The 20,760-nt window shown below is 47.6% G+C and overlaps 1 protein-coding gene across 8 annotated transcripts in view; it reads left to right on the top strand.

The window, feature by feature from the left end:
- PCBP3 (poly(rC) binding protein 3) overlaps nt 1–20,760 on the top strand; it is a 53,451-nt gene that overhangs the window by 1,578 nt on the left and 31,113 nt on the right. For all 8 annotated transcript variants that reach the window (XM_073645644.1, XM_073645643.1, XM_073645641.1 and 5 more), the window contains exons 2-6: nt 1,486–1,509; nt 2,596–2,628; nt 12,346–12,462; nt 13,271–13,402; nt 14,591–14,719. In XM_073645644.1, coding sequence (XP_073501745.1) covers nt 1,486–1,509; nt 2,596–2,628; nt 12,346–12,462; nt 13,271–13,402; nt 14,591–14,719 — 435 coding nt within the window. The remainder of the gene's footprint in view (nt 1–1,485; nt 1,510–2,595; nt 2,629–12,345; nt 12,463–13,270; nt 13,403–14,590; nt 14,720–20,760) is intronic.

The raw sequence follows: 20,760 nt of genomic DNA, 5'->3' as shown, positions 1-20,760 counted from the left end.
AATAGCTGCTAGGAAACCACTGCTAAGGACAGGCAACAAGCAGAAGAGACTTGTTTGTGCTAAATAACACAAGGAATGGACATTAGACCAGTGGAAATCTGTGCTTTGTCTGATGAGTTCAAATTTGAGATCTTTGGTTCCAACCACCGTGTCTTTGTGCGACGCAGAAAAGGTGAACGGATGGACTCTACATGCCTGGCTCCCACCGTGAAGCAAGGAGGAGGAGGTGTGATGGTGTGGGGGTGCTTTTCTGGTGACACTGTTGGGAATTTATTCAAAATTGAAGGCATACTGAACCAGCATGGCTACCACAGCATCTTGCAGCGGCATGCTATTCCATCCGGTTTGCGTTTAGTTGGACCATCTTTTATTTTTCAACAAGACAATGACCCCAAACACACCTCCAAGCTATGTAAGGGCTATTTGACCAAGAAGGAGAGTGATGGGGTGCTACGCCAGATGACCTGGCCTCCACAGTCACCAGACCTGAACCCAATCGAGATGGTTTGGGGTGAGCTGGACTTCAGAGTGAAGGCAAAAGGGCCAACAAGTGCTAAGCATCTCTGGGAACTCCTTCAAGATTGTTGGAAGACCATTTCTTGTGACTACCTCTTGAAACTCATCAAGAGAATGCCAAGAGTGTGCAAAGCAGTCATCAAAGCAAAAGGTGGCTACTTTGAAGAACCTAGAATATAAGACATATTTTCAGTTGTTTCACACTTTTTTGTTAAGTATATAATTCCACATGTGTTAATTGATAGTTTTGATGCCTTCAGTGTGAATGTACAATTTTCATAGTCATGAAAATACAGAAAAATCTTTAAATGAGAAGGTGTGTCCAAACTTTTGGTCTGTATTGTAATTAATGCATAAATGTTTCAGTACTTTGAAACATTATTAGTTTTGCAAATATGAAGATGCAGAATATTTTGTTACGCCAATTTTCTGATATTTATTTAGCGGAAACTTAACAACAATTCAAATCACTAAAACATGTTTAAACACTATTGCGAATTATAAACAGCTACAGAAATTGCACTACAAAATTTGGTCCTTATTCAGTGACAACTCTTTTCTGCTTGTCTCTTGTACTCCTGCATCAGATCATCTCTTATAATTGTCCAACAGTAAAAGTCTAAGTATCGCAGCCGCCACCAGAAAGCCATTCTACAGATTGCATACATCATTACAGATATTTGGTTATCTGAAAAAAAAAGTCCCCCATTTTAACCATTTTAATAAATTTTGCTTATTTGAATGGGATAATCTATGGCATTTGTGCAACTAAGGCACTAATTAACTAATTTGCTGGCTTATTGCCATCTAGCAAGGAAAGTTATGAGTCCATGTACCCCTGGTTATTAGCAGTCCTATTATATATGCCATGACTTAGTTGTAATTACATATGATATAGGCATAATTAATTCAAGATATTTACAATACTTATCTTTAAAATGAACTAATATTAATTTTTATTTGATACAGGAAGTTGGAAGCATAATTGGCAAGGTAAGAACCATTTCATGTAACATTTCAAATAACATTTATTTATGTATCTGTGTATTGAAAAAAATGCATTTAGAAATATTTCTTTATGTATCTATGTTTGTATTAAAAAATGCACAGAAAATGTAGGGTAATTACAAGGTTGAAAAATAAGTGAAAAAGTCCATATAAACACTCTCATTCGGATCATTAGATAAGTGCAGTATACTAAATGATGCAGAGGTGGACACAGACAGAAGAAGCTCCTGTGCAAGAACAGTATATGGGCCCTTTGCAGTCCAATAATGTGTCTGCAAAATAAGATGTTTGCTGCTTTGGAGGTGATAGTGGCCCCCTTATATCTTGGGCCCCTGTGCAGCTACACAGGTTGCACCAGTGGAATGTCAGCCCTTGAAATGACCACTGCAAATGAATGGAAATAAACACTTACTTGTTAAGAACAAGAAGGATGCTGCAAAATATCCAGAAATGAACAGCATTTTCCTCTGAAAGGAAAGTAAGCCCTTGACTTTAACTTCACTGAGAATAAAAGGATTGGACATGTTGAAATCCAACTGCCTAATCCTTCTCTCCCTTGACATCTCCCATCTGTTGGAGGTTAGGAGGCCCTCATACACATTAGATGACCGGTCCCACCATAATCAGCTGGTTTGGGTGGCATTAATCTAATGTGTCAGGCCAGCTTAAGTGTGTCTCCAAACCTTAAACCTTTACTTTAAGGGTCTGCTTCAATGAGCTACTTCTTGGGATTTTAGTTCAGGTGGTGAAATTGACAATTTAGTTTAAAAAAATTCCATCCTATTATAGCACAGTCGTATCTATTGATATATTCCATATTACACTAATGTAAAAAATAATAGTAAAAAGCTACAGATCTACACTGAAGAAAAACAATTCTGTAAAGTAAAAGACTGAATTTAATGAGGATTCAAATTTTCGGACTTGGTTTTACCCTACATAATACAAAACGTATATGATTTAACAGTCCTTGATGAAAAGCAAATACTTTGCCTCTAAGATTGATCAACCATGTGTAAGAGTGAAACTTTATAAAAATTGGTAATATCAATCTTTTTTTGTTTTCTTTAGAAAGGCGAAACTGTAAAAAAAATGAGGGAAGAGGTAAGTAGTATCAGAAAATCTCGGTTCCCCCAATCCCTAGCTGTACTGGTTCTGATGTTTCCAGGGTCCCCCGCTAGTCTCCACTTCTTGCTCTACATAGGTGACTGCACGTCTGCAGCTAGTGTCTGGCTGCAGCGTTGACCTGTGACAGTCAGTCATTGGCTGAAGCAGTTACATTTATGGTTAAGAAGAAAGTACAGAAAAAAGAGACCTGCAGGAAACCCTGGGAGATTCTCACGCAGACTGGTTGGCGGATCAGTAAAGTAGTGCTATCAAAATAATTTTGCCTGGCTGGATATAGATCTGACATGTTTTTTGGGTTTTGCCTACATTGAGCACAAAATTCTCTATTCATATTTTTTTCTATATTTTATTTTGAGTCTTACAGTGGTGGATAATGAAATAAATCTTTAATGCAAATGAATGCAAAAAGAAAATGCATATATCTGCAGTAATTTACATATTAAAATCTGCCTGGAGCCAGTGAAAAAATGTGAGGACATCTGTTGTGTCTTACATCGAAATGCTCCAATGGATGAGAGAGCAAAGTGTACAACAATCCCAGTATTTGGATCTACTTCAAGTGAGAGCTTTTTCAGGGTCTAATCTTCTATTTTCTCTTTTATGAAATTGACATGCAGGTACTGTACTTTGCCAAATTGTAATTGATCAAAATCTGTAGAAAAAAATTTGGGAAAAGAAACATTTTTCGATTCACCTTTAATTCTGTCACCTTCACCGATTTCATGTTGCCATTTCTTAGAGCAGCAAGAAGCAGTTGTGTGACGCTCGAAAGCCCTACCCTGGGAGATGGGGACTCGGAGCCGGGTCCTGTTGTTGTCGATGGGGTGCAGCCGTGGCCCGGACCCGCTCCGTGCTCAGGGCCGTCGCACTTTAAAAAGGATGTTATGGGCTTATCCGGGTTGAGTGGCTGATCTCGACTATGCCACCTGTGGCACCTGGTGAAGGCCACCAGCCCTGCTCCTCACGGAGTTCTGCGGTCACCAGAGACTGGGGGGTCCGACAACCTCCGAGTAAGTCCAGCGTTCAATCAGGACCCCGCACCAGAGTGTTCCTAGACTTCAGACCGGGTCCTTTCCTGTTTGTGTGTGTGTAGATAGGCCGGGTCTCCCTCTGAACTTCACTCAGAAAAAGGGTACGGGTGGCAGCTCCACTCCTTCCGATACCCAGTGGGATCCTCAGGGCCTACCGAACTTTCCTGACCAGGACGTGGAGTAGCAAGGTCAGGTGTCGGGGTCCGGTACCCCTCTTGAAGCCGGAATCCCTCTGAATATATCAGGTTGGCGAGGACAGGTGGCGTATACCGCTCCGTCTGCATCCTCCCTGGAATCCATTTGCAGTGGAGCTACACTCCTAAGCTCTGGGCCTTCTTGGTCATGGTCCTTGACCGGGCTGAGACATACATTATCTGCAGCCTGCCCCTCGATCCAAAGGCCGTGGTACGAGGGCCGTGTCCCCGTCCTCTGCAGGTCCACACAGGATCCACGCTCAGGGAGGGAGGTCACGATAAGGAACAGTCAAAGAACCATCAAAAGGACATCAAAAGACATCAAAAGACATCAAAAGACCATGAACCAAGATGGCTGTGTATTAAATATGAATTATTAAGTGTCACTAAAATGTGAGTCCTCCACCCTCACCCACTAAATGGTTCCCCTATCTCTTGGTTCCCCAGTCTCCCACTTCCAGCAGGGGCAGCACCTAGTGCATTCTAGCTCCCTCTGGTGGGAGAAGTGTGGTGTTGGATGTGGAGGTGGGGTCCTGACCATCACACTGTTCTTACCTCAGAGGAGGAACAGTACACTCCATTAGAGAAGTGCAGCATCCCTGTGGCGGTCGAACTCTCAGGGGCGCCACATTCTCCCCTGGTGAAACACAGCACGTCCGCGGGCTGCAAAAGAGTAACACCTAGGAAAGTTTTCTTTTCATATAACAGTAAACCATCTTCCCTTTATGGGAGGCACTTCTTCTTAAACGTTACAAACAGATTGCATAATATAAAAGTACAAAGGTATAAAAGTATAAAATTCTAAAAGTGCTAGCATTATCCAAAGACATTTATGCACAGACAGACGGGTTAAAGTGCAAGGACGAAGAATTAGTTCAGAAGCGCAAGGGACCTGTCCCAAACCCCCAACGTGGGCCCTGGGGTGGCTGCAGGGCATGAAGATCCCGAGTTGGACCTTCAGGAGAGCCACCCTGACAGGTTTTTCTTCTGAGGTCTGAGGTAGAAATATCCGCGGTTTTATATAAAACCAATAAGGAGCACCAAAACAGATGCAAACTATTTACAGGGTAAGAGTCTGTCTGCTGCAAGTCCGCAGGGACCAATTTCTCTTAAAACCGGGGTAAAACAAATCAAAACATAAACATCAACATGGTAACTTTGAACAGGTTACAACCGCCGGGGCTGCTTAACTCTCGGGTTCCCTCCTGGGAAAAGGCTCGTTCCTCCCGACGGAGGCTGACCGGTCCTCTGAGGCTGAGCGCGAGGGGGCATCGCTCCCAGACACCTTGTGGACATCCAGGGCGTACCACCCCCGCACCCCATGGTGGCGGGTGTAGGTAACTACGTCACCCGGGAAGAGGTTCCAGCCAGGGTGTCCCTTTTTCAGACGCGGCTTGACGTCCCGCCTGCTGACGAAGACATCGTCCTGAAAATGGGAACTCCTTATGAACCCCCACCCCGCCTCATGGTGGAAGCGGACGACTTGCCCTTCCACTCGGGGACTTGGACGGGTTGCCTCTTCCTGTCGGGCCCGGGACTTTGAAGCCTTGGCCGGCACCTCGAGGCACTCGCAGCGGATCTCCCTCTGGCGTTGCTCCCGAGTGAGTTGGAGAATCTGCTCACGTCACCGCTCGCTCCTCCTCTGCGCTTCAGCCCGGGTCTCCCGGGGGAAACCCATCAGATCCCCCCTCTGGTTGTCCCAGGCCCACTCTTCAGCATCCGGCCAGGTGACTGTCAATGCGGGTAGCGGTGTCATAAGGGGTTGCTGCGGGTCCTCTGAAGCGTGGACCAGTCCGGGTTGGGGTCGGTGGACACCCCAGCAGCCTCAGGCACTTCCGATTCGGGAGTTGGGCGGCAGTGCAGGTCTCCGCCTATAGCTGAAGCTGGCAGTTCCGGGGCAAAGACCTGCTCCCAGGTGACCGCGCCGGGCAGGAGATATTCGGCCATGAGGTCCACTATGGGTACGGTAAGCTCAGCAGCCGTGGCAGGGGTAGTACACTCACCCGCCTCAATGCCACTCGCGACCTCAGTCACTGCTTGCCCCTGAGCTTCAGCTCCTTGGCAGCGGGTCCGGATGCGCAGCAGCATGTCTTCCCGCCACGCAGCAGACGCCGCCTTCTGGGCCTCATCCAGTCTCCGTGCAAGACCCGGGGCTTCCTAGTGGAGAAATGCTAAATCTCCCGCTGTGAGTCTGGTGCCGCTTCGCTCCCTGCCAAGGGAAGGACCTGGACTGGGTACGGAAGGCTCCGTTTGTTGCGCTCCAGCAGCGTCCATGTCCGCTCCTGAAGGTCGCCAAACTCCAACCGCAATGGCCGCACCTTGTTGTTTTTCTTCTTCCTCCTCTTTTGGGGCGGTTCCTGGGCGGTATGCTGACAGGCCCGCCTTCTTTCAGCCCATCCGGTTTGACGGGCATTACCCCGCGGACAGTCTCTGATGGAAGGGGCGGTCCGCACTTTTGGCGCCATGCGGGAGCCCAGCCCACGATGGGAGGTATTAGAAGGCCATCTTTCCACAGCATTATGGCGCCTGTTCTTCTTGGGCAGGCGCCATTTTGAGTGAAAACGACAGTCTAAGGTGTAAGGCACACAGTACCCGGTAGCAATGGGTAAATCCTTCCTTTGCTGCGGGCACACGATCCTGCCGACTACGCCAAGTTGTGTGACACTCGAAAGCCATACCCTGGGAGATGGGGACTCGGAGCCGGGTCCTGTTGTTGTCGATGGGGTGCAGCAGTGGCCTGGACCCGCTCCGTGCCCAGAGCCGTCGCACTTTAAAAAGGATGGTATGGGCTTATCCGGGTTGAGTGGCGGATCTCGACTACGCCACCTGTGGCACCTGCTGAAGGCCACCAGCGCTGCTGCAGTCCGCCGAGGCATTGTTTTATGGCAGCCGTCGTTGTTACTACTCCCCACAGGTGGAGCAGGGCCTCAGGGCAGAGGGACAGGATGGGGGGATAGTAGTCTAAGAGGTCTGGTGCTGCGTAGCGCGGTGTAATGCAGAATAAAGAGTGCGGAGGCCATAGGGGTTAACTTCCAGGGTTTTTACTCACGATGGAGATGGCATTTAGGAAGGCGTCTCCCTGCTCCTCACAGAGTTCTGCGGTCACCAGAGACGGGGGGTCCGACAACCTTCGAGTAAGTCCAGCGTTCAATCAGGACCCTGCACCAGAGAGTTCCTAGACTTCAGACCGGGTCCTTTCCTGTCTGTGTGTGTGTAGATAGGCCGGGTCTCCCTCTGAACTTCTCTCAGAAAAAGGGTACGAGTGGCAGCTCCGCTCCTTCCGATACCCGGTGGGATCCTCAGGGCCTACCGGACTTTCCCGACCAGGACGTGGAGTAGCAAGGTCGGGTGTCGGGGGCCGGTACCCCTCTTGAAGCCGGAATCCCTCTGAATATATCAGGTTGGCGAGGACAGGTGGCGTATACCGCTCCGTCTGCATCCTCCCTGGGATCCATTTGCGGTGGAGCTACACTCCTAAGCTCCGGGCCTTCTTGGTCATGGTCCTTGACTGGGCTGAGACATACATTATCTGCAGCCTGCCCCTCGACCCAAAGGCCGGGGTACGAGGGCCGTGTCGCCGTTCCTCACAGGATCCACGCTCAGGGAGGGAGGTCACGATGAGGAACAGTCAAAGAACCATCAAAAGGACATCAAAAGACATCAAAATACATCAAAAGACATCAAAAGACCATGAACCAAGATGGCTGTGTATTAAATATGAATTATTAAGTGTCACTAAAATGTGAGTCCTCCACCCTCACCCACTAAATAGTTCCCCTATCTCTTGGTTCCCCAGTCTCCCACTTCCAGCAGGGGCAGCACCTAGTGCATTCTAGCTCCCTCTGGTGGGAGAAGTGTGGTGTTGGATGTGGAGGTGGGGTCCTGACCATCACACTGTTCTTACCTCAGAGGAGGAACACTACACTCCATTAGAGAAGTGCAGCATCCCTGTGGCGGTCGAACCCTCAGGGGCGCCACACTGTGATAGGACTGTTCATCTTTATTATGAAACAAATTAGTATAAATGTTATTAGAGAGGTTGTCCACCATTTTTACATTGATGGCCTACCCTTAGGATAGGCCATCAAATTCTGATTGGCCAGGGTCTGACACCTTGCACCCCGTCCGATCAGCTGTTAAGGGTGGCCGGGAGTACTTATTTGCGGAGCTGACCGTCTACTTGTAGTGGCCAAGGCTTGGTACTGCACATCCGTCTCCTATTCAAATCAATAGAAGGTGGATGTGTAGTACCCTGCGGTAGCCACTACAAATAGACGGCCAGCTCCGCAAGTAAGTACTTCCGGACGGTGGCCGCCGCCAATGTTAGGAGCTGATCGGACAAGATGCCAAGTGTCGGACCCCCACCGATCAGATATTGATGACCTATCCTACGGGTAAGCCATCAATGTAAAAGTAGTGGACAACCTCTCTAAGCACAGTGTCCTGTCCATTAAAGTCTGTAGGATTACGGAAAGAATCAAGCAAGCAGAACTGCAGAGGAAGAGCATTCCAGAAGATATGTGCAGCACCAGAGGAGTCTAGTTTATAGCTTTGGAATTTGATGTTGTATAATATGTACAGTGCCTACAAGTAGTATTCAACCCCCTGCAGATTTAGCTGGTTGACACATGCGGAATTAACTTGGCATTGTCACATTTGTACTGTAGATCAGCCTGGAAGTGGGAAATGCACTGCAGCAAATTTTTTTTTTTTTTTTAAAAAACGTAAAAAGTTAATTCAGAGTGTCATTTATTATTCAACCCCTCAAACCACAAGAATTCTGTTTGGTCCCCCTAAAGTATTAAGAAGTAGTTCAGGAACCAAGAATAATGAGCTTCACATGTGTGGATTAAAGATCTCTTTTGCCAGCCTTTTCTGACTATTTAAGACCCTCCCCAAACTTGTGAACAGCACTCAGACATGGTCAACATGGGAAAGACAAAGGAGCATTCCAAGGCCATCAGAGACAAGATCGTGGAGGGTCACAAGGCTGGCAAGGGGTACAAAACCCTTTCCAAGGAGTTGGGCCTACCTGTCTCCACTGTTGGGAGCATCATCCGTAAGTGGAAGGCTTATGGAACTACTGTTAGCCTTCCACGGCCAGGACAGCCTTTGAAAGTGTCCTTCCGTGCCGAGGCCAGGCTTGTCCGAAGAGTCAAGGCTAACCCAAGGACAACAAGGAAGGAGCTCCGGGAAGATCTCATGGCAGTGGGGACATTGGTTTCAGTCAATACCATAAGTAACGTAATCCACCGCAATGGTCTCCATTCCAGACGAGCCCGTAAGGTACCTTTACTTTCAAAGCGTCATGTCAAGGCTCGTCTACAGTTTGCTCATGATCACTTGGAGGACTCTGAGACAGACTGGTTCAAGGTTCTATGGTCTGATGAGACCAAGATCGAGATCTTTGGTGCCAACCACACACGTGACGTTTGGAGACTGGATGGCACTGCATACGACCCCAAGAATACCATCCCTACAGTCAAGCATGGTGGTGGCAGCATCATGCTGTGGGGCTGTTTCTCTGCCAAGGGGCCTGGCCATCTGGTCCGCATCCATGGGAAGATGGATAGCACGGCCTACCTGGAGATTTTGGCCAAGAACCTCCGCTCCTCCATCAAGGATCTTAAGATGGGTCGTAATTTCATCTTCCAACAAGACAACGACCCAAAGCACACAGCCAAGAAAACCAAGGCCTGGTTCAATAGGGAAAAAGTCAAGGTGTTGGAGTGGCCTAGTCAGTCTCCTGACCTTAACCCAATTGAAAACTTGTGGAAGGAGCTCAAGAATAAAGTCCACATGAGACACCCAAAGAACCTAGATAACTTGGAGAAGATCTGCATGGAGGAGTGGGCAAAGATAACTCCACAGACCTGTGCCGGCCTGATCAGGTCTTATAAAAGACGATTATTAGCTGTAATTGCAAACAAGGGTTATTCCACAAAATATTAAACATAGGGGTTGTATAATAATTGACCCACACTTTTATGTTTAAAATTTAATAAAATTCAACTGAGCAACATAACTTTTTGGTTTGTAAGATTTATGCTTCTGTTCATAAAACCTACTCTCGTTTGCAGTTTGAAGGCTCTAACTTATTTGCATCTTATCAAACCAGCTAAATCTGCAGGGGGTTGAATACTACTTGTAGGCACTGTAACTGTTGAGTGTTTTAGCAATTAAGAAGGAGGATGTACAGTATTTCGATATGAATGAAATAAGAGAAATGTAAATATGTAGCTTTTCAGATGAAAATAAGAAACCTATTAGGATTTATGTACATCACAGAGGTGAGTTTTTCCCAAGACGGACGTCACCTATTAGACAGAGAAATGTTTGCACTAGAAATGTGCTCTTTCAATCAAGTCTTACTGCGAGATATTTTAGCTGCCAACCCACCGTGATCAGCTGATTGCCAGTGGGACATCCCCTCATTCAGAAAAGATGTTTATATAAGGCCAGGACAAGTATACCTGCTGCTGCGCCCTCATTTCCATCCAGCATTTAACAAAAATGGCAGAGGGAAACTGATGAGGGAATTGATCCCTTTGTTTGCAATGGGATCATTCCTACCTGGTGCCCGATACAGGTGCGGGCCTGGAGGCCAGATCACAGTGTCTCATGTACTGTTGTCTGGGAATAAATGGTCAAAAAGCAACTAATGCATTTTTGCATCACATGTAAACCAGCTGAATTGTATCAGGCTTCAAAAATTGAGCCGGTTGCAATGGACATATGTGAATGCAGCCTTAGACAGAGAAAAAAAGCTGCAATCTGGTACCTTGGGAAAAAGTAAAAACTTTGTCGTTATTGAATAATCATGTCAATAAAAATTAATAACAACCAAATAGGGAATGAAAAAACACACATTGCAGCCTTACGTGTTTTGGATTTCTAAGACTATGTTTCCACAATGAGTTTTGACGTTGCATATTTATGAAAAAATGTTAGTAACCTATCTTACTAAATGGGTGCAGAAATGCTGCAGAAAACCTGCAACATCAAAAACTTACCAAAAACTCATCGTGGGAAAGTAGCCTAAGAGTCTTTAATCCGCTAATAAAAGCTTTGTCTTTATTGAATAATCATCTGTTACGGGTCCGGGAGGTGGAACCTCTGTGCTGCGGTGCAAGGAGGGACCCAGAGGGGCGTAACTAAGTATCAACTCGGACTGACCCTGGTCGTACAGCGGCTAACGACTCCGTGACCAGGGAGGGACCGAGCTCAGGGACCAGGTACTACTCTGGGGACGACCTTGTAAGGGAGCAGGTGACTCCCACGGTACAGATGGCAGGGACTGACCGGAATAGCAGGTAGGCACAGCAGGCAGGCTGGCGAGCAGAAGCCTCCAGGTAGGCTATCAGGTAGACACGGCAAGTGACGGCAGAAGTCTCTAGGTGGGCTGGCAGGTGGTCACGGCAAGTGACGGCTGGAGTCTCCAGGTGGTCACGGCAAGTGACGGCAGGAGCCTCCGGGAAGTCACGGCAGGTAACAAGCAGGTAACAGGCAGGTCACAGGCAAGTGCTCCTAGGTGAGCGGGCTGGCAGACACGGCAGGTAACAGGCAGGAAACAGGCAAGTGCTCCCAGGTGAGCGGGCTGTCAGGCACGGCAGGTAACAGGCAGGTAACAGTCAGGTAACAGGCGGCGGGCAAGACTGGTAGTCAGGCTAGCAGCGGGACCTGAGGGCTGAAGCAGAGGTCAGAAACACTGTGCAACAACTTTTGCTCGGGCACCTCCATTTTGGAGGAGGTGCCTTATATATGGGAGGATCCTCGGCTATTGGCCGTGGACTCCTTAGGATGGCGTGCCCTAAGCACAGTGCCCGGGGAGCTGCGCGCACCGGCAGCAGGAAGAGGAGCGCTGGAGAACGCAGAGCGGGGAGCGAGGAGGTGAGTGGGACGGCGTCTCTGCCTGGCAGGGGGCAGAGACGCCGATGCTACACCATCTCAATAAAATTCATAAAAAAAACGAATAGGGAATTAAAAAACATACATATAGCTTACCTACGCATTTCGGACTCCTAAGAGTTCTTAATCTGAGGATTAATCCTCAGAATCAGTAGATTAAGGACTCTTAGGAGTCTGAAATGCGTAGGGATGCTATAGGTATGTTTTTTCATTCCCTAGTTGGTTTTTGAATTTTTATTGAGATGGTTGTACAATAAAGGCAAAGTTTTGAACCTTTCCCATAATGCCGCATTGAGTTTTTTCCCTATTTGATAAGTTCACTCGATGATACCAGCTAGAGATTACAGAGCATCAGGGAAAGAAGGACGATCTTAATTCTATTTGTGGTATTGAGCTGACTCCACCTTATTGTTACAAGCCTTGGATAATTCTCTTTATTAATCGCTTGTAGACACGAACATCCAGTCCATTGTTTAGGTTCATTATTCAGTGATCCTAAATCACTTTTTAGATTCCATCATTTTTTATGTCATTATTAAAAATAAATTCTTATAACCTAGAGTGGAGCACGGATTAACATTTCAGAAGGGAATTGCCCTGAAAGGATTGTTACCATCACTGGACCAACTGATGCTATTTTCAAGGCTTTCGCTATGATTGCTTATAAGTTTGAAGAGGTAAGAATTTTACATTAGTATTAGTAGCTTTTAATATGTAATCTGTGCTTTGAGTGTGTAGTTTTGTGCACTTGTTTTTAGCTAATAAATAAATAAAAGAAAAAATAGCGTGGGGTCCCCCTTAATTTTAATAACCAGCTAAGGGAAAGAAGACAGCTTGGGGCTAGTTTTAATAGTATGGGAAGGGGCCAATATCCATGCATTTTCCCAGGCTATTAATATTAGATCACATCTGTCTGCTTAGCCTTTACTGGTTATTAAAACGGGGGGACTCCCCAAAAAATTACGTTTATTCCCCCTATTTTTAATAACCAGCAAAGGCTAATCAGACAGCTGCAGGCTGATATTAATGGGCTGGGAAGATGCACGGATATTGGCCCCTGTGTGCCGCGCAATTTTTTTTCTCACACTCATTGACTTGCATTGATGAGTCTTGGCCATTTTACGTGGCCATACGCAGCATGCTGCAATTTTTTCCTTACTCCAATTCTAGGTGAGGAGAAACTCACAGTTGAACACTGCCTCATTGAATAACATTGGTGTGAGTGCAATGCGATTTTTTTCTCACATTGCACTCTCCGATTTTATATGCAGAAGTAAGTGAACCCTCAGAAAACGTCAGTCTGGGGATTAGGCTTAAAAGAGTAATATTGAGTGTAGCACATTGAGCTATATATGAAATTAAGTATTTTTTTTTTACATTATATATCTTCTAAAAAATTAACAACAATATATTCATGATCAAGAAATTATGTATTCTGATAATTATTTAGTACTCTACAGTTTTAGATGTTTTCTTTCTTTTTAGGACATCATAAATTCCATGAGTAACAGTACTGCAACCAGCAAACCTCCTGTCACTTTAAGACTTGTAGTTCCGGCAAGTCAGTGTGGATCTCTGATTGGAAAAGGTGGTTCCAAGATCAAAGAAATTAGAGAGGTATGTGCAGAGGGAATGCTGAGCTAGTTCATCAAGTCTCATTTTAGGATGTTAATTGTATTATTTGCTCTTCTAAACTATTAATCAATTGTGTAAAGAGGACCTGTCACCAGGTCAAAAGTGGCCAGTTTTTGCTGTTATCTTACTCCCTCTGCTCGATAGAATTGTATTTTTTAAATTTACGGTACAATTCCATAGATATGGGCCTTTTTATTTAGTGCTAATTTTTATGGTCTTTTCCAAGGGGGAGGTTCTCACAAGGCAGTAATGCAGAAGAGTCGAAAGAAACACCCCACAGAATATTTTGACCAATGCCCCCTTCGTAAAGACTAGTGTTGAGCAAATTTGTTCGGGGTTGCGACTTGTTCGCGCCAAAAAATCGTCTCCACCCATGAACATTCCTGATTTGCCACGCTGTCACGCAGATGTTATCGGCCTGACAGCGTGGCAAATCAGGGATGTTCATGGGAGGAGCCGATTTTTTGGCGCGAACAAGTCGGAACCCTGAACACGAACACAAATTTGAAATGGCGAACAAATTCGCTCAACACTAGTAAAGACCTTGAAAAGCAGCACTAAATAAAAAGATCCTTGTCTCTTGTACTGTATGTGGATTTATAAAAAAAACAAAAAACAAGAAGCGGGAATAAAACAAAAGCAAAGAGTTGCCACTTTTGACTTGGTGAGAGGTCCTCTTTAAAGTAATTAAAGGGAATTTGTCGGCAGGTTTTCCCTATGTAATCTGAACACAGCAGAAGATAGAGGCTGAAACACAGCGTTCAGGAATGTGTTACTTGTCAAAGTGTGTGCTGTTGTTTTACTAACTGTGATGGATTTATCAGTAAGAGATTAATTATGGACTTTGTATATGGAGAGCCTGGTGAGGGCGGGGTTAGCTGTGATGTGGGCAGGGTTAGCTTTCTCAGCTCTGCTTCATTCTAAATCCAAAAGCTCTGATTGTGTCAGAATGGCTGAACCCAGTAATCTAAGTGATACATCCTTGGATTCAGCTTCTCTTTGCCTACATTATGCTGCTCTCAGATGAGGTAGCAAAAACCCGCTGACAGATTCCCTTTAAAAAGACATTAGGATTAGAATGGGACATCATGATCGTGAAGGCAGAAGGATCAATATAGGAAAGTGATCCCGCCAGTCTTATGTTATAATTCATTCTCTTTTTCTGTGCAGTCTACAGGAGCTCAGGTGCAGGTGGCTGGGGACATGCTGCCTAACTCCACAGAGCGCGCAGTTACAATTTCGGGGACCCCTGATGCTATTATCCAATGTGTGAAGCAGATTTGTGTAGTGATGTTGGAGGTACAGTGTGTCGGAGTAGCGGTAATGTATACACACCAATCCACACATATCCAACACCAGTCTTAATAGAAAAACACTAAACTATGTCCCTCAGATTTATCATCCTGAGGGACAGTGCCCCTGTAATAATGTAGTTACAGTATAGCGTCAACCAAGCAGGATCTGCAGGTGTATAACAGCAGTCTATTTATCTGGACCACAAGTAATATATTCGCTACGTAGCAGAAGCAAAATGATCAGTGCAAAGAAACGGAGGCAGGGATTAGATGAAAGCTACATCAGACAAAAACATTTCTGGTCAGTGTGCACAACGTTGATCAATATAAGTCGTAGTTCACATGAGAAATTTTAAATCCATTGGAAATTGCTGCACGCACTAGTGCTTTCCATTTTTTGAACCGGACAGTGCTAGTTTCAACGGGTCATGGTTCATGCAATCATCTGTGACGTGGACAAGTGCACAGAACTGCAAGAGCATGAATTGTCACAGTCATACTTTCCCAAACTACTAGCTGTGAAAGCTGTTACCTCCGGTGTCACACCCCCCAGTCTGATGCTACAAGTCACTTGCCTTTCGAATTTATTAAAAGATGTTTAGATTTCATGAGAACTTCTCCTTAAAATATGTATCTTAATAAATGACTACAAATACTACAATGTAGTGTTAAAGGTGATGTTCTTACATTAAATTGTTCCTTCTAAGCAGCAATGTGTTATTTCTCAGTACCTCAAGTACCCTGACTCAGGATCCCTAAGGTACTGGGAAATAACACATTGCTGCTTAGTTTTTTATCATGGCCATTGAGAATTCATTGTGACAACATTCAGTTATATCTTCAGTTGAAATATCATCTTTTCAAGTAAACCGACTTTACATTGTCAGCTTTAGTAAGTCAATCACAGACGGTATTCCTAAAGCAAAAGCATCTATACAGAAGCGGATGCCCAGTTAATCTGCAATTCATTGTCTTCCCCATAAAGAATTTCCATAATATACACATTTTTGGGGGGTTTTATGCTATAATCTCCTTTCTGAACATTTCTGTTAAAGAATATTGATCTGACATGGTCATAAAAACAGAAATGTTGTACTCAGTTACCAAGTGTCAAAGTTTATTCTATATACAGAACTGACTGATATAAATTTACCTCACATCCTAAAAGTCCTGTAGGAATTCTTAAGATTTGTTGCTGTTTTGGTTATAAAAGATTCCAAGGGCCACACTAGTTGTCATGATACTGTTGACTGAAAACACAGGACCAGGGGTCCTGCCGTGTCCCTAACGCTAGGGGCGCCCTACCTATCCCTGCTCTCCAGGTTACTTTTGATGGTGAAGATGCTGGGGCCATGTACCTTGCTGTTCTTCTGAATCAGCCCTTATCTGTTCCCTCTTCCACCCATGGCAGTGGGGAAGAATAGTGTATGTAAATACACAAACCAGACAAACAAGGAAAGGACGTACAGGGATAAATGAAAATACCAAGCATACAAAATATGCACTCACAGACAACAGAGGGAAAACACCGAAGGTAAAAAGGAAGGAAGCTAAAGGAAGGTAAACAAAAATGGAAGAAGATGGGACTATGCACAAAGCCAAAACAACAAGCAACAGTCACAGAACAACTCTCCTTAAATGCCTCTACCAGACACCGAATCCAGATTGCCAGAGCAGAGACTATATAGGAAAGGGAAGTGGCGGCTACTGCACAGCTGAGAACTTCCAAGAAGGAAGCTACAGAGACTCAAAGCTAAGAAGTTTAAGTCATCAATGCTGAAAGAAACCAGCAGCATTTAGTAAGAGGGAGGACTGCTTCTATTCAATGTAGGAATACGTGAACTCAGAGGCTGCGGTCTTCTGGCTCCTCTCTGTCACAGTAAACCCGTGACACTAGTATCCAAATGGAAGAAAACCATTGCATTGCAGCCAGAGGCATAACTAGAAGGGGCACTTGGATGTGATTATGTAGCATCGGCGTCTCTGCCCCGTTCTAGGCAGAGACGCCGTCCCTCTCACCTCCCCGCTCCTGGCGCGGCGTCCTCCAGCGATTCTCTCCCCGCTGCTTCCGGCACGCGCTTCTTCCCCGGCAGTGTGCTTAGGGCGTGTGCGCGCGCGCTCCCCCTCTCTTAAAGGGACCGCGCGCGCCGTCCTAAGGAGTCCCCGGCCAATTGCCGGAGGACCTCCCATATAAAAGGCACCTCCTCCAAAATGGAGGTGCCCGAGCAATGTTGTAGCACTGTTCACTACTCTGCTTCAGCCTTCAGGTCCCGTTGCCAGTTACCTGCCAGATACCTGCCAGATTCCTGCCAGTCTGCTGTCTAATTCCTGCCTGATATCCTGCTACCTGCCTGCTAGCCTGAGGTCCGACGGTCTGCCTTCCAACTTCTGTCAGTCTGTCTAAGGACCAGCTTGCCCGCTCACCTGGGAGCGCACATCTTCTACCTGCCTGCTTGCCTGAGGTCCGACGGTCTGCCTTCCAACTCCTGTCAGTCTGTCTAAGGACCAGTTTGCCCGCTCACCTGGGAGCGCTCATCTGCTGCCTGTCTGCTAGCCTACCAGGAGGCTCTGCTGTCACGTGCTGTGACCACCCGCCTGTCCAGAGACTCCTGCCCGCTCACCTGGGAGCGCTCATCTGCTACCTGTCTGTTGGTCTTCCTGGAGGTTCCGCCGTCACATGCTGTGACCACCCGTTTATCCAGAGACTCTCGCCTGCTCACCTGGGAGCTCACGTCTATCATCTGCCGCCACAGGTCGTACCAATCCTTTACCCAGAGACTGCCCCGGTCACTTGCCGTGACCTCCTGCCCGTTCATCCAGAGACTGCCCCGGTCACTTGCCGTGACCTCCTGCCCGTTCTTCCAGAGACTGCCCCGGTCACTTGCCGTGACCTCCTGCCCGTTCATCCAGAGACTGCCCCGGTCACTTGCCGTGACCTCCTGTCCGTTCATTCAGAGACTGTCCCAGTCACCTGCTGTGACTGCCTGCCCGTCTACCCTGGTCGCCACCCGCTCCCTTACAAGGACCGCCCCCTTGTATAGTAGCTCAGAGGTTCCGCCTCCCAGACCCGTTACAGTTTGCTCGGGCCATGGAACCCAGTGGCACCCAAGCTCCCTCGCTCTCGGACCTGTGTCATGAACTGTCCCGTCAGAGGTCCCAACAGGAGTCCATCCTGGGTCACCTGCGAAATGTCAATTCTCGCCTGGACACTCTGACTGCTCTGCCTGCAACCACCGCCAGTGCCATGACTCGCAATCCGGCAGCTCCACTGCCCACTAATAACATGGTATCCTACCCCGGACCCCGGCTTTCTGCACCTCCTCGTTTCGGAGGCGACTCCGCCCAGGCTCGGGGCTTCATAAATCAGTGCACCCTGCACTTTGAACTCCTGTCTCACCAGTTTAACTCCGACCGGGCCAAAATTGCCTTCATCATGTCCCATCTCACCGGGGAGGCCCTGGCCTGGCTAAATCCTCTATGGGAGAGAGGAGACCCCCTGGTGTCCGACTTGCCTGCCTTTCTCACGGCTTTCCGGAAAGTCTTCGACGAACCCGGACGGAAGACCTCATCCGCATCATCTCTGCTACGCCTCCGTCAGGGAAGTCTCACCGTGGGCCAATATGCCATACGGTTCCGTACCCTTGCCTCGGAGCTGGCCTGGGATAATGACGCTCTGGTTTCCGTCTTCTGGGAGGGTCTGTCCGGCCGTATTAAAGATGAACTTGCCGGTCGGGACATTCCTACCACTCTCGATGACCTTATAACTCTTGCCACCCGGATTGACCTGCGGTTCCAGGAGCATGCCAAAGAGGTCACCCGTGAGAGGAGGGTTCCACGTCTAGCTCCTACTTTTCAGAAACCCGTCACTCCCTCCGTCTCTCCTCAGCTACACTCTCCTGAGCCTATGCAGGTCGACCAGACCAAGATGGTCGGTTCTCGCCAAGAATCTCGCTGAGCCGAGGGAAGCTGTTTCTATTGTGGCAGTATGAAGCACTTCATCCGTTCCTGCCCGGAAAAACCGGGAAACGCCAGTGTCTAGGACCACTCGGAGAGGTCGTCCTAGACAAAAGTAAGCCCTCTCCGTCTCTGACCTTACCGGTCTCTATTGCTTGGGGAGAAAACCGTCTCTTTGAACTCGCCCATCTGGATTCTGGAGCTGCTGGAAACCTCATCTCCCAGTCTCTGGTAGAGAGATACCATATTCCCACCAAGTCCTTGGCTGAACCATTGTCAGTCGCCTCCGTGGATGGAAGACTTCTCTCGGAGACCATCCTGCTCGTCACCGAACCCATAACCCTGCAGGTGGGAATGCTGCACTCTGAGGAGATCTCATTCCATGTGCTGTCCGGACTTTCTCACTCCCTGTTGCTAGGTCTACCTTGGCTCCAGACACATGAACCCGTATTGAACTGGCGGTCCGGTGAAGTACTCTGATGGGGCCCTGACTGCCATAGGACCTGCCTGGTCCCGGTCCGTCCACTTCGCCCTCAGCCTACTCCAGCTAACTTACCTGGTCTCCCGGCTCCCTACTGGCCCTATGCGGACGTCTTCGGTAAGAAGGAAGCTGAGAAGTTGCCACCCCATAGGCCATACGATTGCCCGATCGACCTGGTACCTGGCACCACTCCTCCCCGTGGGCGTATCTACCCGTTGTCTGCAGCCGAGACCCGAGCCATGTCTGAGTACATTGAAGAGAATCTGGCTAGGGGATTTATCCGAAAATCTACCTCCCCGGCTGGAGCCGGATTCTTCTTTGTCAAAAAGAAAGACGGCTCGCTACGTCCCTGTATTGACTACAGAGGACTCAATCTCATCACGGTAAAAAACAAATATCCCCTGCCACTCATCTCCGAATTGTTTGACCGTCTCAAAGGCGCCAGGATCTTCTCCAAGCTGGATCTATGAGGAGCGTATAATCTGGTCCGTATCCGTCAAGGAGACGAGTGGAAGACGGCATTCAATACCCGGGACGGTCACTACGAGTACCTTGTGATGCCCTTCGGTCTCTGTAATGCTCCCGCGGTCTTTCAGGAACTAGTCAACGACATCTTCCGTGACCTCCTGTACTCCTGCGTAGTGGTATACCTGGACGATATCTTGGTCTTCTCTCCGGATCTCCCCACACACCGGAGGGATGTTCGTCAGGTCCTGCTTAGGCTTCGGCAGAACCACCTTTACGCCAAATACGAGAAGTGCCTCTTCGATCAGACCTCCCTTCCGTTCTTGGGCTATGTCATCTCCCAAACAGGTCTGCAAATGGATCCCGAGAAGCTCTCTTCCGTTCTAAAATGGCCTCGTCCTGAAGGTTTGAAGGCGATACAGCGATTCCTGGGCTTCGCTAATTATTATCGTCTTTTCATCCCACACTTCTCGTCTCGGACTGCTCCCATATCTGCACTTACCCGTAAGGGGGCTAACCCCAGGACATGGTCGCCTGAAGCCGAGGAGGCCTTCCTTTCCCTAAAGAAAGCCTTCGCCTCTGCTCCCGTCCTGCACCGTCCGGACTGTAATAAACAATTCTACCTGGAGGTTGATGCCTCCTCCTCCGGAGCCGGAGCGGTGCTCACCCAGAAGTCTTCTACCGGGAGAATGGTAACGTGCAGCTTCTTCTCCAAAATCTTCTCCTCGTCGGAGCGCAACTACTCCATTGGAGACCGGGAATTGCTAGCCATCAAATTGGCACTGGGAGAGTGGCGCTATCTGCTTGAAGGGGCTCTCTACCCGGTAATTATCTACACGGATCACAAAAACCTGGCATATCTCCAAAATGCCCAGAGACTCAATCCTCGCCAGGCCCGGTGGTCGTTGTTTTTTGCCCGCTTCGACTTCATTCTTCATTTCCGTCCGGCGGACAAGAACGTCAAAGCTGATGCCTTGTCCCGGTCCTTCCTGTCCTCCGATCAAGAGGAGGAACCTACGCACATCATCGACTCCTCCAAGGTGATGAATGTGGCCCCCTTGGATCTGACTCGTCTTCCACCCGGTAAGACGTTCGTAGCTGTGCCAGATCGGGAGAGGGTTCTTCGCTGGGGACATTCTTCTAAA

This window comes from Phyllobates terribilis, unplaced genomic scaffold (assembly GCF_046119375.1).
Source record: "Phyllobates terribilis strain yellow unplaced genomic scaffold, ASM4611937v1 Scaffold_9__5_contigs__length_417890890, whole genome shotgun sequence".
Lineage (NCBI taxonomy): Eukaryota > Metazoa > Chordata > Amphibia > Anura > Dendrobatidae > Phyllobates > Phyllobates terribilis.
Note: the sequence above shows the minus strand (reverse complement) of the source record. Positions and strands in the feature narration are given on the sequence as shown.